The sequence below is a fragment of the Melitaea cinxia genome, chromosome 24 (genome assembly GCF_905220565.1).
Source record: "Melitaea cinxia chromosome 24, ilMelCinx1.1, whole genome shotgun sequence".
Lineage (NCBI taxonomy): Eukaryota > Metazoa > Arthropoda > Insecta > Lepidoptera > Nymphalidae > Melitaea > Melitaea cinxia.
The window spans coordinates 5,484,915-5,511,906 of record NC_059417.1 but is presented as its reverse complement, the minus strand read 5'-3'; the positions used below and the strand labels follow the sequence as shown (position 1 = coordinate 5,511,906).

At 32.4% G+C, this 26,992-nt stretch overlaps 1 protein-coding gene across 1 annotated transcript in view; it reads left to right on the top strand.

Annotated features, from left to right (window-relative positions):
* The window catches only part of LOC123665610 (putative transcription factor SOX-15), a 115,048-nt gene extending 89,708 nt beyond the window's left edge, over window positions 1–25,340 (top strand). Inside the window, exon 3 of the mRNA XM_045599889.1 lies at window positions 24,091–25,340. Within this exon, the coding sequence (XP_045455845.1) occupies window positions 24,091–25,340 (1,250 nt within the window). The remainder of the gene's footprint in view (window positions 1–24,090) is intronic.
* The last annotated feature ends 1,652 nt before the right edge of the window (window positions 25,341–26,992 follow it).

Below are 26,992 nucleotides of genomic sequence, written 5' to 3'. Positions count from 1 at the left end.
AATTATGATGTTGTTTGTAAAAATGTTTCTTTATTGTTTTATTAATGTTTATACATATAGGTAAATTTGAACAAATGATATGATGATAATATAAGGTTTTGGAACTAACTGATTACGCTTCAGCCTGTAATATCCCACTACTGGGCATAGGCCTCTTTCTCCATATATGAGAAGGATCAGAGCTTAATCCACCACGCTGCTCCAATGCGGGTTGGCGGATATATTCCCTACTATGAGTAACGATCGCTATCAGGTGCACATGATAACAACCGGGATCGACGGGTTAACGTGCTCTCCGAGGCACGGTGGGGAGACCCACAAGGACTGCACAAACACCCAGACTACGGCAAAGACCTGTATGGCCAACACAAATGTTTGTCATGTGCGGGGATCGAACCCGCAACCGCCAGCGCAACAGATATAATCCATGGCTGTAACCGTTGCGCCAACGCGGCGTCTGAACTAACTGATTATATAATGATAATATTGTAGGTATGCACAAAATCGTTTTCTTAAAAAATATATTTTTAATAGAAATTAATATTAAAAAATTGGTTATCTGTAAAGTCGGTTTACGGACGATAGTTTAACGTGACAACGTCATAACAAAACATCTCCTCGGACGTATAGGCCAATCGAGTGACTATCACTGAGCGTAACGGGACAATGAGCGTAACGCAATGACTCATCCTTTTTCGTGCATGCCGCTGGCGTTCATCGATTTATTAGACGTTGTCACGTCAAAATAAACAATAAACATAATTATCCGCTAACCCGCTGTGAAACGGCATGATGGCAAAGATTTAAATCGTAATCTTTGCGCGATGGATTAAGTTTTGACTCTTCTCCTACATGTAGACAGAGGCCTATGCCCAGCAGATCAAACTGTAATCAAACTGTGTAATATGAGATGATGATGATGACTTTGTAAGTGAATTAATGACATATATGCAATTAGTTGTGGTGTGTTTTTGATTATAATACAAAATATCCTATTTATGTACCATTTATGTGGTTCGTTTCCTGTTATAGTATATTTCTATATACTATTTATAAAAAATTAAGCAATTTAATAAAATAATAAAAAGAAAATTTCTGAAAAATGGCGCCAACCGTAGAATATAAGTAGTTTTTTTTTTCTTCACCCATTCTGGTAGGCAAAGGGAACTATGCCCATACAGCCAAGTCTTCAGTATTTTTTTATTGATATAAAATGAGAATGAAATTTAATGAGATGAAATGAAATGAAACCTAACCAAACTCATTATTAAATCTGATATTGAAACAAATTAGTAGTTTCTTTTTAGAAATATACGTATTTGCATGAATCATAAAAACTTCTATGAATTTTTTTAGTAAAAACTTCATGGTTGGTTTTTCTTTTTAATAGACATTATTTTGACAGTTGGAAAAGAGAACGCACGAGTTCGGGAAAGGTAAAAAAAAAGTACGAGTATGTAATAGCCCACATCCCGAACGCTATACGTCCCTGCAATACGCCACTTTTTGAGCAACTGTATTAAAAAATATTTGTAGGAAATTGTAGCTTAAGAGCTTAGCTTTGTCTTAAGCAGAATTTTGCTTTCATTATTTTTTTTTTCAGACTAGCGGGTTATAATATTTATTGCAAAAGTATGTATATTACGTTTTACGTTTAAAATATAATAATATTATTAAATTGGTAATAATGTTAAGTTATATAAAACTTCAAAACAATTTTTTTTATATACTTTTATTACGCACTATAGTAATAAATTAAATACAATGTATCTGGATAGAGTAACATTTTAGTCATGCATGAAACACTTTAGTCATTTTCCCATGTTTCATACATACGTTAGAGTAAAAAATACTGAAAAATTAGAATTCTATAAAGACGTTTCTTTATTGAATTTGAAACGTGTTTTGTCAACAGATAAATATTGCTATTAATCGTTTAATAGGGTTCGTACCTTTGTCATATTTAAAAATATTCAATTTTTCTTCTTCTTCTTTAGGGTAATAGCTTTCAATAGTGCCAAATGAGCACAGATGATTTCGCCAATGTCGCGTAGAAATATATATTTTTTAAATAATTAATTTATTGGCAATCATTTAATTGTCAATTCACAAAAGTCACAGATAATCCAACATCCCTTAATAGCGAAAAAAAACAGAACATATTTAAATTCAAATGATTAATCAAAATAGCATTAAAGAATTACAAATGCACATACATTTATGGAGTAAGGTAAGGTAACGGGATAGCGAGTAGTTTTCTCACACGTTGCGTGGCCATATTTGAACGCATTGTGAACTAACGCGGAAGTCCCGGGTTCAAAGTCACTCGTAGGGTCACACTTCACTTGATGACAACCAACACTAATATTTATTATTATTTGATTATGGAAATGGTGAAATTTGCCTTTTTTTATTAACATTTTTTAATATCATATCAAAAATCGACCGTTCCAGCGGGGATCAAACCTGCTACGTGACTTTTTTATTGTGCTACGTGACCTTAAATTTTTTTATTAGGGATTATTTTTTAATAGTATCAAGTAAATAATTTTGAACTATTATTTTATTCATATTATTTTTGAGTGGTTGATAATATTGTTGGAAAATACGATATGATGTCCTTTAATTTATTTAATTACCGTGAAGTATATTAATTTTGTGATAAAACGTTTTACACTTTAAAAAATAATTAATTTAAAATACCCAAATATTTATAAAAAAAAGCGGAAAAAACCTAGTCTGCAGTTCCTTAAACCATTAAAACGCTGATTAAAATATAAAAATCATATAAATTCATTTTATTGTCTTATAATTTTAAAGATTTTCTCGATTGTAAAAAAGCACGGTCAAAGATCACTAACCTTGACTAATTAATGCTAAAAAAGAAATATGAAACTCAATCACGGCTTACAGTTACGGTCATGGGAACTGACTTTCATGCATATTGCACTACTTCGATGCTAAATTACACATTTATTGCTATAATTATAAAGTATCGTCCATCGAAGCGAGTAATACATTTTATTTAAAAAATATGTATTATTAATTATCTGTGAAACGTTTTCTTTTTATATGTGGAAAATTAGCGCCAATTTTTGTTGGTCATTGATTTTAATATCCTATTAAAACTTATAAACTGTACACATAGGGATTATATACAGGAAATATTATAAAAAAGAAAACAAAAAACAAATTTAAAAATTATTTTACGAATGTGTACGAGAAGTTACAGAAATTTAATGTATTTTAAAGTAACTTAAATTACATATAGTTCAATTAAACTTATAACGCTAACGATATCCTTAGAGAGAGAAAACAATGCTTCTTAATTGTTGTATGTAATTTCTAACATGCGAATGAAAACTAGCCGATAATTCTCACAGAGCCTAATTTCTATTTGCAATTACAGTTAAGCCGATTGTAGAGATAAAATGTGAAAAGATCATAAGATTACCTATTTAAAAATAATTGTTTAACTGGTTGAATATCATAGTGCTTTTTCAAAATTGTTATAAACTGAAAAAAAAATGATTTTTAAAAATTTTTGTTTAATATTTTAACTGGCAGAATAAATCAAACCTTGTCTAAAATGTTAAATATTAAAAAAATAAAATACCGCTTCACATGAGCAAAATGGCAGGAATCACGTTTCGATGGCATTAATTGTATCGATTAAAAAATCGAATGTCAGTGGAGCATTAAATGGGTACCAAAAATCGAGTAATTTCCTGTTTAAATAATAAAAAAAAAAATAACATAAAAGCGAACTTCTTCCATAGTGTAGAACATTTCTTGGGGTCATAGCACCCGACAGGAAGTTACGTCACGGGTCGCCGCGCTCGACTCTTACGAAAAATAATTCTTTCTATACGCTTAGTGTAATGTACCGCGACGTTCTTATATTAATACTTTAAATAAAAAAGGATTATCTTTGTACTTAAAAATTATATTTAAAATATATTTTCCTTGTTAAAAAAAAATATCTATAAAAGCAAGTATTTAATAATATTCAACAAATTAGATAATTATATCAAAATTAAAACCAAAATAAAACCTCTTTATTCAAAAACACTTAAAAAAACTCTTGAATTGTAATTATAAAAATTAAAATTTAAATAGCAGTAATTAAAATTAAAATGAAGCTACCACCAATTCGGAATGAAGATTTCGCTGATAAGAATCAGTAAGAAACTCCGTTGTTACTCTCTTTAAAATTGTTAATCAGTTAGTGTACATTTTGTCATTTTTGCATGCATTTTGTAAACTCTCTCTTTCTCTCTCACGATGGCATTGCATCTGGTGCGGATATTGTAATAACGATATATAAATTGTTATATTTTAATTTTTTTGTGATTGATTAATCATAATGTTTTAGAACTACACACGCAAATTATTTCCGTCCACTAAGACTAAAGTATTTCGAAAATCCACTTTAATAAATTAGTAGCTTACGTTTTGCTTAATCTTATACTATTAAACGAGCAATTCTTGTATATATATATATATATAATCTGAATCTCGGAAACGGCTCCAACGATTTCCATAAAATTTAGTATATAGGAGGTTTCGGGGGAGATAAATCCATCTAACTAGGATTCATTTTTAGAAAATGACGTTTTATCCCTGTTTTTAGGGAGTGAAAAAATAGCTACAATATCGTTAGAATACGAAGGTAAATTTCGCAACTGTCATTAAAGTTGTAATAGCTCGGTGGGAAATCGGCCGGTCGGGATCAACCGAGGAGATCATGGTTCAAATCCCAATGTCCTGATCAATTATTTTTTTCCTTTTTTTTAATTGCACTCGTTATTTTAAAAAAAATATTATTCATATTTTATAAATATGTAATTCGAATTTAAATATGAATTCCAAAAAACACGATTTACTAAAAATACCGAGCTAGGCTCGGTCACCCAGGTACTGATAATTATATGAATTTAAACAAAGTACTTTATTTCAATCAAATATATAAATACTCTGTTTTTTTTTTTAATAATATAACTAGGTTGGCAAACAAGCGTACGACTCACCTGATGGTTAGTGATTACTATAGCTTATAGACGTCTGCAACACCAGAAGCATCGCAAGGGCATTGCCGACCTTATCCCCAATTTCCCTCAGGAGCTCTGGTCACCTTACTCACCAACAGGAACACAACACAGCTTGAAAGTAGTATAATAATAATAATAATAATAATACTTTATTTCAGACTAGTCCATATTGGGTTAGTACAACAAAACAACATTTAGAATAAAAAACATTATTTAACTGTGATCTTCTGTAAGGTCTAGGTACTACTCCAGTCGGGCTGCTCTATATTTTGCGCAGGAAATTTTTTGCAGTGCTCTACCTCAGTTAATTTGTACCTTAACCGTATCAAAACGTCGGGAATTTATATTTATTATTTTTGAACATATATGTCTGTTCACTGCACCTACTACACATTCATTCATACATAACCTACCAAACAAATTAAACTTAATTCAAAAAAACTTACCTTTTTATTAATACTAGCCGACCCGTGCCCACTTCGTTGGGCGTTAATTATTTTTGTGATGCAAATATATACTCGTAGTAGTTTTCATCTCGCTCGCATTTTTTCGACTTGATTTACGTGTACTATTATTTTTCACTGAATTTTTAATTCAATATCAATAAAATATAGCCTATACCACTCCTGAATAATGTAACTTTCTGTTAGTGAAAGAATTTTCATGATCGGATCAGTATTTACGAAGATTACCTACCCCCTACAAACAAACAAAGTTAAAAACTTTACCTCTTTATAATATTAGTATAGATTTATTCAATTATCTTTATTTTTAAAATAGTTACTAAATCGCGCGCCAACACCATACACACAAATTCAAACACACGCAGACACACACACACACACAACTAAAATACAAAATAAGCCACATACATAAAATCGTAAAGTGCTAAACGACACGCACATATAAAATAATGGAAAAGAAAGTTGACCCGACATTTCCCATACTCCGCCTCCATATTTATGACGAAAGCAGAAACCATTAATCAATAATTGGTTTTATGCAATTATCGGTAGCTTCCGTGTCACATGTTTTTTATAGAAAAATAATGGCTTCTAATTGCTGTTCATTGCATCAATTTATTCTGCCCAGTTAATTATGTATATTTTACTAAGATTATTTTCCTTTAATGATTTTATATTAATATTTAACGTATTTGTATTTATTTACCTCAAAATATTTATGGTAAAAAATCAACTAAGAATTACCGCGTATAAGCGAGCTAATCAAAAAACGATAAATAAAATTACGCCGCTTTCACGATCCGAACAAAAACGTGTGACATCTGCTTAACGCTACATTTTTACCTGCTATAAATATTGTCCAGTTAACGCAATAAATAACTTTAATTTTTTTTATTTAAATAATGAAAACTTCTTGAAAATCTTTTATAAAACTGGCATAATATATAAATAAAAAGTCGCACTTTCGCGCTTAAACGTAATTTCATATTTCGAACACCCACATCGCGTCCCCACAGGTATAATTAGGAAGAATGATCACGGATTTTATGCACGACAGGCGTCGAAAGGGCCGGCTCGCGCCTCGCAAATATATTACCGATTTTTCTTATAGCACACATAAAATGTGCTCATAAAATCACGCGTTTAATAATAACGTCCCATAGCAGCTTTATTAAGAAATATTGCTCCAACCATATTTTACTTCATTGTCGTGAATGATTTCATTCATGAGTTCACAGATACTAATCAACTAAATGGTATACTATTATAACTGAATGTTGATATTCAATTATTCTTAGATATCCGACCACACGCAATCGAAATCGACCACAAAATTGATCGATTTATCGATTTTAGAATAAAACGTTTCCAAATTTGTAAGCGACCATCTTGTAGTCTCTAATTCAGTTTTTCCCGACTGTAATTGACACCGACTCGCCTTACTCTGTCCCTTTTCGACTTTCTCTAGTCGTATAGGTCTGTCTCGTACTCGTCAAGTCACGTGCAAGTCAGCGCAGTGACTATTTTGACAATTATGTCATTTGCTTGTCATGGGGTGTCATTTGGGCGACGAACGATTGCTCTGTAATTTTGTATGAAATCGTGGAATTTTTGAGGTCATCGACATTTGTTTTATGGGAATATATGTAAACTGACATTGTATGAGCAATAACATGTCTCATTAAAAGGAATTAATATCAATCGGTCTAATAACATATTTGCATTTTTTTATATCATTAGTATTTCTTTTTTTCTCCTCACAAATATAAGACCAATTATATATAAAAACAGAAATTCAAGTAAAACAATATTAAAAATACACTTCTGTTTCTGTGTGAAATCGGTGTATATTATTGTTATAAATCTAATCTAAGACTCTAATCTAATATTACAGATCACTAGATCCTCACTATTATTATTTACGTGCAAATGTATGTCTTATATGTGTGTACGTGTGTATGTATTATATGCGTAGTTTTATATGTTTACATAGAAATAAAATACTAAAGTGTTTTAAGAATGGCAAAAATTAGATCTAGGACTAAAACACTAAGAATGTATCGATGATAATTGAGGCCATAAAACGTTAAAGATTTATGTATTTAGTATAATTATATTACTAGGTTATACGTTTAATACTTCGAGATTATAATGTAGTATTATCATTGATAAAAGTCATGATGTTCTTTGAAAGATAATTTACAACATTGTACTTAATTTGCAATAACAATATTATCAGCACGAATAGAAGATATAAGGGCGAAGTTCAGCGCTCATATTTAATTCAATAGCGTTTACGTCTCAATAACGATACGAGTCTAGTCTAACCTAGTCACGGAGTTTATTTAAAATTGTATTTGGAGTTTACTCTTTAACCCATATGTGCTCACCGCCCCATTTTTAAAACGGCAGGTTTTTAATTTTCTGTGTCGAACTAAAACTGTGGTTTGATTATTGAATGGTACTGTTCGCTTTGTTTACATTTTGGCATTATAAAAAAAAAAAAAAACGAAAAGTTGCTGGCGCCATTTTTTCTGATTTTTGGAAGAATAGAAAGTGCAAGTGTGGTGTTCACGATGGCGGGAATAAAAAGTAAGATTATTTTTTATTTATTTATAAGTAAAACCGTGTAAAGCAGTTTTTTTATATGTATTATTTTATATTTGATTAGTTTTGTGATAAAAATCGATTCTTTCGGTTGAGATTTAGTTTTTTAGAGGCATTATTTATAGCGCCCCATTATTGGGGCGCTGGGCACGTACTTGCATGTTGACTTCAAACTTCATAGTATATGTGTTATATTTTATTTACATTGTTTAAAGCAACTTTCAGTTATATTGGTACTTTATATGTTATGCTTTTATATTTATTATGTTGTTTTAGGTTGAGTTTGGCAGAAATTATCGACTTATTGGAGACGGAAGATGAGGACACTATCTACACATAGCCCAGCAACCAAATGTTGACGAGAGACTGCGATAGTGACGAAGTAAATGCGCTTGTAGGTAATATCAATCACTTGACAGGCAATCAACTACGAGCCGAGGCGCTGCTTGTATGTGTGCGCAAATCGGGTTCACTTTTACAAAGATAAGTTATAGAAGTGGACTCGATTGATGACGACAAGATATCCCTATCGGGAGATATATCCACTTCTGCGCCAAAAAGAGGTAGCACAGGTAATACTAATCCCGATCTAGGTGTTGGAGGATCTGTCATTACGAACTTGGCGGCCAAATTGCCTACAGATTTTCCAGTTCATGTTTACATAGACAATTTCTTTACATCGTTTAGATTGCTTATCGCTTTGAAGGATTTTGGTCACCAGGTGACATGAACAATACGGACGAAAGGGTCGAAAATGCGCTTCTGGAGTCAATCGACGACATAAAAAAAAAAACAGCGTGGGAGCTATGATCAACACGCCTGATTTTTCATCAAACCATTGATGAAACATCAGGCGTGTCCCTAGTGCGATACAACGTCAGTAACGTCGTTACCGTAGCTTCGACCTGTGAAGGTGTTTCTCCAGTTGGATCCGCAAGCGATGGTCAAGTGCTGAAAAAAAAACCCTCGATTCAACAGCCCTTTTGTGTTCAAATGTATAATCAATATATGGGCGGAGTAGATCGTCTAGATCAAAATATAGGCTGCTACCGCAATAGCATAAATAAAAAAGTGGTATTATTCTGATGTGGGGATGTGTATAAATGTTCTTAGATGTAATAAAAATTTATTTACAACCTCTATAACAGTTATTTTATTCATATTACCCTTTAAAATAAATGCAATTGAAAAAATTAAGGAGTGGTTATAGACGTGATCTGCCGTGCTCAGCGCCCCAAAATTGGGGCGGTGAAAATGTCCAAAACGGCATATTTTTTTTATTTAATTTTCAGAATACCTTTATTTTTATGCTTATTGGACTTAGAATAAAACGAAAAAATATCAGTTTTTACGAAAAAAAAAAGTTGAGCACATATGGGTTAAGAAACTAGAGAAGATTTTTTTTATACAACTAGGTCGGCAAACAATCGTACGGTTTACCTGATGGTAAGAGATTGCCGTAGCTTATAGACCTACAACCTAAAAGCATTGGAAGCACGTTATCCACTCTACCTCCAATCCTATGTGTAGCTCTGGTAACCTTACTCACTACAAGAACATAACACTGCTTGAAAACAGTATAATTTAGCTCTGATTTTCTGTAAAGTCGAGGTCCTTCCCCAGTCGGACAGCTCCAGATTTTGAACAAGGTATTACCTGCCCTACCTTAGTTATAGGTAGGGTTATTTATATGAAGGAAATTGTCACTACCTATGAGTGAAAATGAATATAAAAGTAATGCTGAGCAGTGACGCTGAGAGCGACTTTAAATTATTAAATACCACGGTGATCACGGTGCATACTCTCTCCGCTCCTGTTCAACATCTATATGGAGTGTATTATGAGAATCGTTCTGGAAAATTGGGACAAGGGAATTTCAGTGGGAGGTAGAAAAATATCTAACTTAAGGTATGCCGATGATACTACTCTTCTCACTCAAACAAAAGAGGACATGGAACATCTGCTGACACTTCTAGAGACAACAAGCCTCTCCTTTGGACTTACGATCAACAGAGATAAGACCAAGATGATGATAGTGGATCGAGCTGAACTAAACCATCCTGACATCTCTATGATTGGCAACTGTGAGGTTGTCCAATCTTATGTGTACCTCGGTTCCACTATTGCAAACACCGGAGGATGCGAAGACGAGATTCGAAGGAGATGTGCTATCACAAGATCTGCCGTTGGCAAGTTAAAAAGAGTCTGGTGCAACCGTAATATCACCAAAGCCACGAAAGTCCGCCTAATGAGAAGCTTAATCTTCCCGATATTTCTTTATGGCGCAGAAACGTGGACGGTTAGACTTAAAGACCGACGCAAAATCGATGCACTCGAGATGTGGTGCTGGCGGCGACTGCTGCGGATCCCTTGGACAGCGTTTAGGACCAATATTTCCATCCTAGAGGAATTAAAAATCAAGCAGAGATTGTCGTCGACTGTGCAAACTCGTATCCTGAAATATTTCGGACACGTTGTTCGAAATGAACAATCCATAGAGCGACTCGTTGTCCAAGGGCAGGTAGAGGGCAAGCGGTCACGCGGTCGATCACCTACGCGTTGGACAGACCTCATCAAAGCTGCGACACAGACCTCCATAGTCCAGAGTTCTCGAGACGCTGAAAACCGCATCAAGTGGAGACGTATAGCGGGGGCTGCTTTAGCTAATGAATCGTCGTCAACCACGACCACTCTGTCAAGAGTGAATGACTGAGAAGAAGACGGTGATCACAGTAAGGAGTAAAGTCGCAGTCGCTTCAGAGCTGATGCACACACTTTTTCTAAATATATTTTATGAAACAGTGTGTTTTTACAATGTAGTAAATTATAGTTAGTTATCAAAAGCAAACGTATACCTACTCGTAATATAATGGTTTTTCAATATATAAAACAAGCTAATACCGCGATGCTCGGTGACAATGTAATGTCCCAGACGGAAGATGACCAGCGGGTGAGAGGGGAGACCGCCGACGAGGCCTCCCTTCGCAGGCGACGAACGGTGGTGCGTAGGAGGCACTAATTAATGCGCCTCCAGTAACGCCCCTGTGCCTGTGTCAGCCCGCGATGGGAACCCGGTCCTGCTAGACACGGCATCGTTGGGATTGTTCAGAGGTGAGCCGGACAGTCCCCACGAAAGAGAAGTCTGGCCTTTTCGCCAAGGCCAGCTTGTCGCTGGAGGGATCATGTTTACCTGTAGATCCGGGACCCTCCGATTAAAGCGGCTGAAGGCTCCCGCAGGGGTTTGGTCGGTATTGTAACCCCAAGTGTTGACACCGATATACGGTCTAGATCTGCCTACCCGGGCGTCCTGGATACCCCCTGCGATACCAAAAAAAAGCTATAGATATTGTATACCTGTACATTATACATATTATGTATGTTCAGGGATAACTTCGTCGCTTATGAACCGATTTCGATAATTATTTTTTTGTTGGAATATCCCAAGAGTAGTATCATGATAAAGAAACCAGGATTTGATGATGGAAACCCAGAGAAATCGAGGGGAACCCTAAAATCTCGTAGTGACGACTACTGCGTTTGTTAATTTCTTTCGTCTACTTACGTTGTATTACTTGTCGATGTAATTGAAGTCGGTTTTTTTCGTTTGCTAGAAAACACAATTATATGTTAAAGATTTCTGTACCCATAGGTAATTATATAATTAAAACGAGTAACAACTACAATTTATTAAGTATTGTATAATTATGTTGTTTTGTTGTAATCTTGTAACATAATTAATGATATTAGAAACTGAATTTAAACTCAGATGGATGTTTCGAGAAATACGTTTAATTATCACATATACGATATAAATAGGTAATAATGATTTTAAATTTAGCTAATTTGCTACAAATTATTTTGGTACATTGTCTTTCCTTATAGATTTTCAAACATTTTTGATCTTCGATGGTCAAAACTATTAAATTCTTGTGACGCACTTTAAAATCATCTTTCATTATTAAATTATAAATATTTTATTACAAACGCGCTTTCCATTGGCTAGTATAATTTCAGCACCTTAACATACCTATAACCATATGTTCTAATTAACCTCGACAACTCGGCTTAGAGACAACAAGACAGACATTGCTACTGGGATTTCAGCTATTGGAAGTTTTGAGTTATATCGGCTGAGTAATTATCCTAGAGCTCCATTTGATTACGATTTGTTCCTATGTGGATGCAACGAAAACAACTCTTTTTATTTCAAGCTGCCTAACGCTGGCTGAACCTTTTTACGAAGCCAGTAGTCATATTATTCATAGACCACATAGACCTGTTATTCTCAACCCTTTTTTTTCTGGCAATGTGTCGCTATTCTTACCCGATTACAGCAAAGCCAAAAAGAGGGTTATTATCTTAGCAGTCTATTTATATTTGTATGTAAACACATACATATTTTCATCTGTTCCCTCATATCTCCTAAACACTTGTCATATTTAGACAAATGAGGTATCACTAGAAACGTCTTAATTGTCCGCTGGTTATGGGGATATGGTCTTACATTATATTGAATGTGGCGCCCTCTAAAGGACATAAAGTGAAGTACTCAATTGTTTTTCAAATTTTTTTAATTTTCTTTATCTTGTTATGTCTTTGAAATTTGGCGACACACATAAGTATTGTTAACATGGTAGAGAATCTGTTATTATAATAGACAATATCTCAATTTACGAATTCAATTTTCTATTTCAAAATATTTTGAAATTGGCTTAATATTACTTTGCAAACATAGTATGAAGCTCGAGACAAATAGTTCCTGGAAATATAAAAACATACTTATATTTTTCTTTACATCCGTAACTTATACTTTTTGTTTCATATACATAAATTAAATAAGTATATACAAACACCTCTACATTAAGACAACATCAAATATAACCGGTTCTTATTATAATTATACTACATTTTAATTTAACAAAGTGTAATTAAGTTTACAAATGTTTAATACATGAAGACTAGAACCTTCTCAAAAAAAAAAAAAAGAAACAACTTGTTCAGATTTTTTTTATTAATCAGAGTAGGTAAATTAATATCTTATATAAGATAAATATATACATTGCTCTACAGTTTACACCCATTGCACAAAAGCAACAAGCACGACTCTAATATGAAACAAAAATTAATAATAATATCAAGAGAAACCACGTGGATTCTTTACTCACATATAAAAAAGTTTATATAACAGTTACATCAGTAAAATAATTCTCAAGGGCAATCGGATGATTACCACCAGTAACGAAGGGTTGGGTGTTGCACATAGCATTCTAATGCCGCCTTTGTCTACGCCGCGCTACTTCTGGGAACAAGCGACCGGCGAATATTGATCTAGTAAAGTTTCGATGTGTTGTACGTGTGAAATACTCGCTAAATATCTGTTTTTTTAAACGAACACAGGTAAATTAATATATGTTTATATGCTGTAATAATGTAATAATTTTATGTATTCATATATACATTAAAAAAAAAACTAAATTGATATTGAATTAGCCGAAACATAATTGAAATTATATTAAAAAACCATATAACTAATAAATTGTTGTTATTTAATTGTATCTACGGATATCATATATTCAACGTTATTTTTATAGTACAGTATACAATATTTTGTTAAAAAAATACTAAATTTGATGTCAAAATAAATACCCGAATAATTTATTTTTAAGGGCAATGACATACTCATAGAAAAGATTTCAACGAGCTACCGAAATTTTGTTGTCGCTTATACATCAAACGACAGTATATTACTTGACTAGCTCGTTGGCACAGTTTGTAGTGGCCATACTTTCTGCTCCGCGGGTTGCTTGTTCGATTCCCACCTGAGTCTGGGTGTAATATTTGTATTTATATATTAATATATGTAATATTAAAAAAAAATAGCTATGTCAGCCGGTTGTTGCCTATAACACAAGCATTAACCACCATACCATAGGCACAGATATTCGTGTGAGTATGTTATAAGATACCTATTTATTTATTTATTTACTTATTTATTGTATAACTTTACTATGTAGCTTAGGATGATTATGTGACATTAAAAATAAAGTATTGATGATGTAGTAACATTAATTAATATGTAACTGTGCACTCGAAAACTTAAACAAACTACAAATAACTTCGACAAGATCGATTTCAAATTTTAAAAATGTAAGTTAAAATACTATAATAAATTTACAAACATCAAAATACATTCCATACATATATAAAGTATAAGTTTTTGATAAATAAAACTATCAAATGAGAACTTATCAGCAAAATATTGGACATTAGTCGCCATATGGACATGTTAATAATAACTTATAATAACGCTTGGATCGTGCGTGCCGCTATGCGAAATACACGCGTTTCCATTGTCCTAAAATACGTTAATATAAATATAAATATTCTTAAATTTGTATTAAGTGATTATTGAAATAATTTATATGAACAATCCGGAGTTGATCTGTGGCAAAGTGTGCTGAACAGATTTTAAATTTAGAATATATCGCAGGCATAATGAGTGACTTCAACCACGTAAACTTTATACTTATAAGTTGATTTGACGCTTTCAAGTAAATATCTGCACCTGATACGCTGCAATTATGTGCAGTGAAATCTTCGATACATATAGAGTATTATCTTAGCTCATTCGGATAAACTCTTTATATTCTCAACAAAAAAGATTTAATCTAAACAAGTGTAGTGTTATATAATATTTTATAATTCTCTGATGAAGAAAAACATTTTGACTGCCAATCTGTACTGGAGTACCGTGATGGATTACCTTTTTAACCTTTCGTTATAATAGAGGAAATTTTTTGCCCAGGATAGGAACTATATCCATATTTATTCAGGGCGTGTACACTGAATATATGTATTCGATTTTTCCAGAAATATTACAGAGCAATCTGCAATGAAAATTCCTTAACCAAATGACAGTACATTACCCCCAGCCTTGCAACTATATATTTTGAGGCTACATATTTCAAACCTATTATTTATATATACAATTATTTAAAAAGTAGCATCTATTTCAGTTGGCTGTTGGCTGTTGCCTGTAACACAGGCATTACAATGCATATCTTAGGAACAGACGAACAATATCAATCAACATATGTCTCGTCGTGACACAATGGGAACGGTTGCCGGCGCGTGCTGTCGACGTGACACACGCGGCGCGAATACTACCCACCTAATGATTGAACGCGCCTCTCTTCAATACAATAACGTCCTTACTTTTGTTAGATATCTGTACTAATATAATACAGATGAAAGATTTTTTTTAAGATACTCGAAATTTGTTCACTTTATAAAATACTATTATGTCCAACAGTGTGCTTACTGGAGTAGGCTATGAAACATTACGCTACGACAAACGGGAATCGATCTGAAATCGAATGCAGGTGTGATTTCGAAGGAGGATGTCACGATTATAAGATGAATATTGGTCAAATAAAAACGTACCCATGCTTTATTAAAATAGTAGGTAGGAATTTTTGAAGGTAGTCTTATAATCAGATCTAAGACTTAATTACTTGATTATATACAAAATTACTTTAAGTATATTTTACTTCTCAGATAATTTTGACTATATATACTATTTACCTATATATTTAAATATTCTGATAAATGTACTTATGTATGTATACGATACTGTAATATAGTATTGTAAAAATAATAATAATAATAATATTCTTTTGCACACCATTAAAAGATACAAACAAAAGTAGTACAATTAGAGGAAGATGTACAAGGGCGGTCTTATCGCTAAAAGAGCGATTTCTTCCAGACAATCTTTGGGTATAAGACAGAGCATAGAAAAGCGGTTAAGAAGTAAATATAATAAGTTGTAGTATTTAATGTAGAGTCCATAGAGAAGCTCTCTCGAATTCTATTTCATTTAAAATAAACATCTAAATTTTGTATATGTGATTGTTTGTTTACAAAAAATAAATAAAAATCTTTCTAATTACATACTTATATATAACAGACATTAAATAAATAAATACACATTTTGGTAATAAAAGAGAAATTAATGTACAAATCATAACCGCGTGGGATGGTGGCAAGATAATCGTTATTTATTATCTGTCTAAATGAAACAGAGAATCGATTAAGTTCTATAATCGATCGAAATCGATTCGAATTCAATTCGAGAAGCTATCATCTGTATCAATTTTGTTTATATAAGTAAGCGGAAACTATTTTAAACGACTAGCTTTCGACAATCACTTCATTTTATGCTTTTTCTTGCAATCGAAAAAAAAAAAAAAAAAACGAACGTCGGGGCACGCGCGGAGTCGCCGTCTGCGTACGCGGCTAGAATCCTAAACTCTTAGAAAGGGATGGATATGTATACAATTTCTCTGTGTCAGAGCGAGATGTGTATGATTAATGGGCACGACCAGTGACCGAGAAATGCAGTCAAATTAGGAGAAATAAATATCGATACAATACACTACGGAATATCTGATATAGCTAAGTCAAAAGTTAAAGCGAAAAATTGAATGGAACACGTAACATTTTGTTACGTATGGTAGGAATTTTACGATATAGGTCAAAACAATGTAATTAAAACTTTCTTTCTTAGACAAAACAGGAATCAGCAAAAGTCGGATTAGATATGCTAACTCTTATATATTGTTTTACAATTTTACGTATATTGATCAACTTCGTAAAGATTATTAGTTGGAATTGAGTGATAACTCATCTACTTTATACAATTATCTAAAGAAATATACACCTCAAACTCAACAACCTCCAGTAGGATGGGACTCTTGAGTCAGGAATTTTAAAATACGTATAATTCATACACAAATACCCCATACCGCGATAAGTATCTTTATGATATTAGTCATATGCGCTAGTTATTTGCCTTCATCCAGTTGTTTTTCACCCACAGTAAAATGGTAAATAATAATGACTAACTTTTTGCTCTAAATGAATAACAAGAATTCACAGTTACGCAACAAGAAACTACAGAACAAAAGTTTGTTGATGTATATTCATACATGTTAAATGATCCATTATTGTATGACCAAGCATAATCTTTTTTATATATTATTTAAGAGGTTAAATTATAGTATACATATCAATCTACTGTTTCGTAAGAGATTGCGCAAATGATTGCTGCTTTAGCCATCATATTGTCTCACAGCAGAGCGACGGATACACATTGCTTAGCGCTATTTCCAATATATGAGGGTTCAACCATAAGACCTTCTTAGACCTTCGGTCAGAAGATGAATTTAAAAAAGTTGCTAAATAAGCTCTGTTAACTCAAATCCTTGATTCTAGAGTCGAATGACAATTTTTTTTAATTGTATGTAACTGCCTAACCTAACCTTTGGAGATATACACTTATAATGTATAGCCAACATTCAGCATTGAAATAATGCAAACAATTTATTCAGTCAAGTCTTTTATTTAATAACATGAAACGTCTATTCAAATGAATAAAATTGGAGTGTCTGTTTGTAATATTAAAATAACCGCTTTTTACTAAATGCATATGGATGTATATACCAAAATAACATTTTTTACAGTTTTTGTCTGTCTGTCTGTCTGTTTGTTCCGGTTAATCTCTGAAACGTCTGGACCGATTTCGTCGGGACTTTCACTGGCAGATAGCTGATATAGTAAGGAGTAACTTGTATAAATAAATGATATATATATATTAAAAAAAGAAAATCACCTAAAATCAATCCCCACGGAACACCCATTTTTAACATAGATCCTGAAGGCTTCGTTCCGTTTATTTTTCTCTATATCTGTAAAACTTGCTATTTACTATTAACATAGAAAGACTCAAACATAAAAATAACCAACCCAATAAAACAAAAACCCCAACACTTTTACAACCACTTCACATACAATCAAACGAAACGAAACAATAATTTTCAACTCAAAAAATATTTACAATACAAAAACTCATACAATACATAGTTTAGCGCGTAATTTCTGTAGTATTCATGTAGTACATAAAACAGATTATAGTCCGCAAGTAACCTAGGGCGGTGGAGTTAGGCAGCCTAGGCACAATACCGGCTCCGGGCATAGAATTTACGGTGCAACAAACATTTATTACTTGTCGAAGATATTGTACTGCTTTTGATGCTTGGTGCAAGTTTACGGAAAAATCAAAGGCTATGTTTAAAATATGAAATTAAAATAGTAGTTTTAAGTTAGCAAACCTGCGCATTAAATAAAAATTAACCAAAGAAATAACTGCTGCCAGATCGCGTTCAATATTAAAGCATAGACATACCTAGGTATGTATCCAAATTTGCTGCTATTTACTCGACTTCTTTAGTTTCCGGATAATCTTACTTATGAATCATAAAAATAATATTAAAATACAATCATAATCATATTATAAGACAGCGAATCAGATTTTTAAACTGATAAATCAATTGAACTTTAACCTTATTAAAATATTCGTATCGACCTATACTAACTAGTTTTCATAACTAATACATCTTAACTAGTTATATAATTAAATCTTTAAAACGTTTAAATTACATTGTAATGTCTACTTTTTTCTTTACATACTGTAATGAAATGCTAATTTTCGTCATAATTCATGGCGTAAAATAAAATTTTCGTTTCCGTCAATAAACGTCTCCGTATAAAGCCTCCTTTATGGATTTCGGCAGCAATTTTATTTTGCTGGCCACTTCGCGGAATGCACAGATAAAAAATAAAGGAATTCTTTATGGTGGACAGTAACTTTAACGTTGGCACTACCGTTCATGGGAGGCAATGTTCGTTTCTAATAATATTTTGAATACTTGCCGAGGTTTTCTAAGTACGTGTAAAGGAACTGACGTCACCTCGTTTACGACGAGGAATGAAAGCTTGGTTATTAATTTTTTTACTACCGCGAAATCGTCACTAACGTTATTCTTTATAAATGATTCATTTGCACGTTTGTTTTATTATTTATATATGTGGATAATAAAATAACTTGTACGTAATCGCTATTTACCATACATGATATTAAGCTATAGGTGTATAGCAACTAAAGTTTATAAAACAAAAAAAATGAAAGTTTAAAGTGAAACAAGTCTTAAATTCAAGTCGACATATTCAAAGTTACCGATAGATTAATAACCCGAGCCGATATAGTTTATTGCGAAGGTTTTATAAGCGATAAAAAAAAAAACAAAAGAGTCCTGCCACTGCCACCGCAATACTAAAAGAAAAGCGGTCTTAAAAAAACGACAAAAATGACAACGCACTTGGAATCGAAATGCAAAAAAATACCGCGAGAGCGAAATGGGTATATAAACTTATAGAGATAGAGTGAGACAGATAGATGATAGAGTGGAATGGCAGAAATTTCGAATTTAGAATGCAGCGCGTGCGTTGGACATCCGTTGTGGCAAAAAATCTGGGCTGCCATCTATCAGCACTTTGTGACACTATCGATTTTAACATTTTGTTAAATAAAATATGTTTTGTTTTGTTTGTTTTTAAAAGTTTCCTCATATATAGCAGAAACAATAAATATAGAAATATGTGCGATACGTATATAAGGGTGAAGACAAAAGTACTCAAAACATTGATACAGTCATATTTATGAAAAAATCAATTGGTACTTTTTTTACATACAATTCAGTCATTTAGAAGATACAACTACTCTGGTGTAGTGGTGCGTGTAGCCTAAAACACCGACGGTTTGCGAGTTTGATTCCCGCTCGGGATGGGCATTTGAATTTGTATTGTATGTGTAGTCGTAGGAGGGCTTAGGACGGGATTTCAAATATATAAAAAATAGCATCTCTCACATCGATCTAATACTCAAAAAAGTCTTGATGTATGTATTTAAAAAAAAAAACAACATCTTTCGCTAACATCATTAAACTTTTTAATGATACCTTTTAATTAATGATACGGCCGGACCACCGCACGTCATAACACGCGTGATTGATTTGAATCATTATACGCTATCGTTAACTCAAACATTGCTTCTGTTTTCTTTCAACCTATAATCTAATAAGCCTGCTTCATCGGTGCTGATAAAATATCAGATGTTTGAGAGTATCTAACAGATAAGATTTTAAATTAACGTGGTTACTTCTATTACGAAAATTATTCGAAAACGGGGGATATTTACCATGTTTATTATTTTCGTAAACATGGTAAATATCCTTTTTTCGAACAATTTTCGTATCTAACAGATAAATGAGATACAATGGAACTGGAAAGCTGGTTAGGTATATTCCTTAAGTTTGTAATGTACCTACTTAAAATATAGTCATTTTTACTTACTTTTTTTTAACTTATTGTTAGTAATTTAAATATATATATATTTTTATATTCATTAAGTGTGCATAATCAACTTATGACACAATAAATATTTTCATTTCATTTGATGAATTTTTTTCTTTTTTTCTACAACAATTTCTATTTCCTCACTCATCACTTCAGCCTATCGCAATCCACTGTCGGACATAGGCCTCCCCCAGTTCATGCCAAAAACGGCTTGAACTCATGTGTTTTGCCACGCTTAAATTTCACGCTAAATTTCTATTTATTTAAAAACAAAGGATGTAGCTTATTAATTACGGTTAAAGAAATATCTAAGCGCCTATTTCAGCTATAGCTTATAAAGCCTCGCTATGACTTAACTGCGATGTAAACTTTAACAGCCATCAGTGAAGAAAGCCTAAAAGAAGCATTTATTTTAACAGTAATACAAAAAAAATACAGCTTTTTGTGTCTTTTTAATAGTCTAAGAACTAAAAATGTTTCCTAATTATTTTATATTTAAAATATATAGGAAAATTACAGAAATATTTCATATACACAGATAAAAAATTAATACGCATAATAATAATAAGGCATACAAACCTATTTTACGACTAAAATTTTTATTTTAGTCGACTTTCTTAAAAATAAGTCTGACAAGATGTCACTTTGACGGATTCCTATCATTTAAGTTAACCCACCTGATATCGACCCACCCCTAATTTAATGACGTCATTTGTTACGATAAACCTTATTTTTTGTGGTTTTCGAGAAAAATTGTGAAGATTTTTTCTTTGAAATCGACTGGATATCGATATGATTGAGATGGTTGCAATATCTCAGAAGATTAACGGCAAGTCGTATATCTTGTAATATTTTGATTAGATCTCATAATTCTAAATATAAATATTTCTTCATCTGTTTAAAAAAATTTAGCGTAATTACCATAAAACTATCAAACATTACAAGTCTGAAATGTAAAAGTTTCAATTAAGTAATTTGGTAGTAAATTCTGATAAAATACTTGTAAAAGAATAAGCCATTAACTTTATTATCTTTAATATACACGGATTTGTTAATTTAAATATAAATATAAAATGCTTTATTGAATTAGTTACATAATATATTATTAAATGGTTTAAAAGGCGGACTGCTAAAAGCATTCTCTACTAGTTAACCTTAGAACTTATCACAGCAGACTTTTGTAGGTAGACATCAAGTTGTCAACAGTGCTGCTGAGCAGGCTGTTATATCTTTGAGAAATATTTTAGTAAACCTAAGTAGGTATAATACAAATAGATATTTTTTTGTATAATTTTCATCTGAACATCCTGGAAACTACTATATTAGATTTGTATAAGAAAAATACTAAACGTTAAAATATAAATTTAATAGCTCAAAAATCAATAATGCCTAAATTATCTTATAACACAAAGAAACACCATCATCTTCAAAAAGATTCCAACAATACCATTAACGTGTAATTAATTGTTATTATACGTTACAAAACAACAAATAAGAAACAAGAACACAACAAATAATAACACATATGACAATACAAATCGTGTTCCTAAAAAGGAAGACGGTCCACCATTTTATTCACGAAAGAACTTTATAGCGCACGCGTCGTTATTATCAACGACACTCTATTACACTGATAAGGAGTATTAGGTTTCTATGCGCTACCGGTGGTCGTACGCACGGACAAATTATATTACGTATGGAAATAAAGATTATATGTAATGATTAAGACTGGTTATGTTTCCTACCTTCAAGAAGTTTTAGAATTTTATTTATCGAGGACTAATAAAATGGTAATGTGTTTTTTTTTATTCACTATGGTGTTTTAAAAGTGAAGTTATAAAAAAATAATGTTAGCTCACATTTATTAATCTGATTAGCTGGTGTGATTAGCTGTGTGAAAATAATCATTTAACAGCTGTTTCGTCTAGAAGTATAGATTGCTGATATTACAAAGGATATATTTATTTAAAAAAAATAGAATAAATCTAAAGAAATGTAATAAAAATGCATTAAAAGAATTTTTTTTAATCTTCATAATTATCTAAATCGTAAGTAAGTAGTTCTTACAACTCTATAGTAAGTGACAGAGAAGATTAAAAAAATTTTCTATAATATAATTGGTAATAAAGTGACTCATAAATGTTTTAAAAATATACAGACGTACGCTGTGTCTGTTAATTAATATTATTTATCGAATTAATATGAGTACATCATTACAATATTTAACGTTTTATCGATAAAGAAAAATCGATGATCGGCAGCACTAATGGTTCGAACCAAGGAAGCCCTTACTCATTTGTCAACTTGACATTTGACATCAGTCAAGCGGGTTCAACTTAGTACCTGGTTGAAGTTTTTTGTTCATCTTGTTAAAAGTCACGTCAATTACCTTTGTTAAACCTTTTTTAAGAAATAATTATAATAAATAAATAAATAAAAAATGAAAATATAATGTTATGTAATATGTTAATTACAATGTGTACTAATATTATGTAATTTCATTTGTTTATTAAATTCTTTAAACCTGTGGAAATATCTGATATTCGTTCCTTATGTTGTATTAAATATCAAATTACTTTGCTATTATTACGAAATTAGAATCCGAGAGGGAGTTATACAAATATAAAATTAACTCTAATTTACTTAATCAATCAAATCGTTTCGGAAGTAGTTGTCTGTAACAATCAGACAGACATATACATGAAGTCTATACTGACTCAATGAGCAAAGTTTCCATAAACATTATTGTAATGCAGTTATGTTTTCGAATATTTTTATATATAAAGAATATGTTTATTTTATACACACAATATGATAAAAACATACCCCTAAATTAACGTTAAAGCATGAAACCAGTAAATATGGTACAAATAAAAGTTAATGGCAAAAAACCTGAACAATCTCGATTCTTAAATAATTATCATCGACTATCACAATTTGGAATAAGATCTGATCCTTCTCCTACATGGGGAAAGGTAGGGCTGAAGCGTACTATCACAATTTGATAAGAATTTAATTATTCTTAAGTGCTGTTTAAATAAATTATATTAAGCACCACTGTCTAGTAACTGAAGTAATTAAAAATAAAAATATATTTCTTATATTGTAAATTGCAATAATTAAATAAAGAGAAATGATTCAGCAATTTAAATAATTTATAGTTTTTATCGACACGGTGCCTCACTAAAGCTGTATGACAGTAGCAAGTAGCGTCTCATTGATAAATATCCTTAAAGATTGTTAAAGGTCCCGATAATGCCTCCGCTAACTTCATACATTTTATTACAATGAAAAAAATACTTTAATCTTCATTCCATAGAGTTTAATATCCTTTTTACCAATTGTAGATGCTCGTAACCAAGTGTAAGGTTATTTATGAGACACTCGCGGTAGGTGTTTTATAGTTATTTGATAAACACTATCGTGATTATTTAGCCTGACTTGTGACTGGTGGTGTCTATTTTGCATTCATAAAATTCCACTAATGTTACTTTAAAGAATGTTATCTCGACACTGTCTAGTTTTATTAGTAATGATGGTTGGGATTTTTTAAAAATCCATCTTGACTCTCGTAACACTGCTAGATATTTGGATAAAAAATTATCAAACGTAAAATCTATACCTACTGTATTTTTAAAATAATATATACATAATTATTTAATGAAGCTTCAAAAAAAATTGGCAAGTGATTAAATGTATTTTTCTGTTTTCAGGTAAAAAATGGCGTTCTCTCACACCGCAAGATCGGCGACCGTTCGTTGAGGAAGCCGAGAGACTTCGCGTTATCCACATGACAGAGCATCCAAACTATAAGTACAGGCCTCGTAGGCGAAAACAAAACAAAGCCAGACCTAACCAACCCGCCACGCCTTCCAGCGCACCCTCGTCCGCTTCAGCGACCCTAGGATCTCCTTATGCCACCGCCAATGACTCACCCGATACACGTTTTTCACACAACCCTGGTGCTGGTTTCTCCCCATACCGAACTTCACCCCTGGCGTCCGACTCGTTCCAATCTAACCAATTCAACGGCCATGTTCAAACTCCTGAATCCTCGCCTGCCAGATCTCCTGAACCACAAGGGAGAAGAAGTGCACCGGCCGAAGCTCCTTTGCCTACCCCAGATGCTTCACCAGTAGAAAATGAAAAGGAAAATTACCAGTACGAGGAAAGGCGAAGAGCGATAAACGCTTCAAGTATGTCAGACTCATATTCTTACAAATCTTATCGGACACCTGGATCCTTTTCTCCAGCTCCGGTCGCTGCCATGGGTATGGCGAATGGCATGTACGTGATGTGCACTCAAAGGACATTAGCTGAGCAGCCACCACTGGTAACGGGTACATTTTTCCCACCAGTAGCAACATCTCAAGATCAGCAAGCGTTGGGATCAACTGCGCCGAGAGTTTCGTCCGCCCCGAGTGGACCGTTGACTACAGAATATAGCATTCAGTACCATCCATCATACGAGCAGTACGAGCAGATGTATAAAACTGAGGATTCCTATGTCTCACACTATCCCGAGCAACCTAAAACTGAGTACGAGGAGTATAATGCGAGTGGGACTTACTTTGCGGAGGAGCCACCTAATCAGCAACAAGAAACGGATCAAAGTATGATGAACCCTCGTTCAGAGATGCGGACAGGGTCTCCAGAGTCGGACGTAGACGCGAGGGAGTTTGATAAGTATTTGGACTACGGAACGGAAGGAGCTATGGAACAGTATAGATATGAACAGCAACAGCAACAGCAACAGCAGTACAGGCCTCCGTACTGTGGAGAACAGGGACCAGGGCCTGAATACTGTTCAGACAGGATGTACCCATCTCCTTACGCTTCTGTGATATCAGGAGCTCCTCCTGCGGGGCCTTACACTCCAGCGCCGCCCGGCACCGATGTGCGACCTGATGATGAGTTCAGCGTCATTCTGGCAGGTGTCAGACAGACATGCTACAGCAACTGACTATAACAATTACTAGAAAGTAACAAACTCTTAAAGTAGCCCAAAGAGTTATTTTTTTTTTTGAGATCGGTGATGTATTATCGTTATAAATATATAAGTTTTGTTATCATTGAAAATCTTCGTCCAAAAAAAATGTTTAAATAAAACAAATTATAATATAGTTTGGTCAACGCTGTTATAAATTATTTGAATTGGACAATAGTAACTCTATTTCACGGCTGTTTCAGCCTGCCTTTTATATTTGATATACGAGTGATTGTATTACGAAATCTATTGGTATTTTATAAGTAAATGTCCGATTGTTGTGATCGTTTATTTTTTAAGAAGTTACTGTAAATATAACTGCGTAATGCGTTTTTCCAATATTCTATAGATGTTTATATTTGAAGATAATTATATATAAATGTAGACATTTTGGAATATCGAATTTAAAATCTTTACAGGTTATTTTCGTGCAAAAATTGTCATATTTTTACATCTAATAAATTTTAATAACTAATAATTACCGTATTGGATGTAATTGGTGCTAAGAACACAACAGTGCCTATATACAAGGCCTACATATCCTCCAAGAGGTATAGTTTCCTATGTAAAAGATTATTTATTTGTATACTATTTTTGTATATTTTTAGAAATGAAAACTAAAATATCAAATTAAACAAAACTTAGTTCTTCCAGTAAGACTGTAGATATAAATTTTTTAAATTAGTGTTAGTTTATCATAACATTGTCTGTATAAATTGTAAGAGCATATATGAAAATATCTCATAGTTTTTAATATAATTTGTACTAAAATTTTAGTTGAAATATTATTTAGTTTAAGCGATTCTTTAGTTTTATTTCAAATAAAAAAAAAACTCGCACTGCGAAACTACGATCTTCCTGTTTTGTAAGAGAATTTATAAGACGCAATAAAAATTATATTCTTAACGTTTTTGTACTTATTTTTATCCAAAAAAAAAAAACTACCTTCTTCTTCTGAAACTAACTTATTTATAGTTCTTATGTACAATTATAATTATTGTAACAGAGTAAACTAGGTATAACTTGATTCAAAATATACTAATTTTTATTGATACTAATTGAAACAGTAAAAAATATAGTTATAATAATAATAACTTTATTTGTAAAACATACTGATCCTAACACACACAATATATGGATATACATATAACGTCTGAGGCAGACATTACAATCAAAGTCTTAAGTCTAATACAATATGTAAGTAATAAAAAAAAATAGACGATAAAAGAAGATAGTAGCGTGGCAACAGTGTGTCTCTCAAAAAGGTGGGACCTCAGCTATACTCAGGACTAAAAGCCCTGACACTGGTTGGACTGGACTGAGTGGTTATAGTAATAATTACTTAATTAGATTCAAGAGATTCACCATGGCAGTCTATTTTTTGACATCAATTATCCTCAAAAGTACATATTTACTAAAATTTTATTAAAGATACAAACTTTATCAAAAGAAATTTATACTACAATAGGTACACTAATACAAAATTATCAGTAACGAGCCGCGGGCGAGAACATAAGTAAGTAATAAAACAACAATAAAATCTAAAATCAATTCACAAAACGTTACTAAATTTCTTAATACGGCCATAATTCAAATCGTACGTAATTATTAGTTACACAGTAACAAAA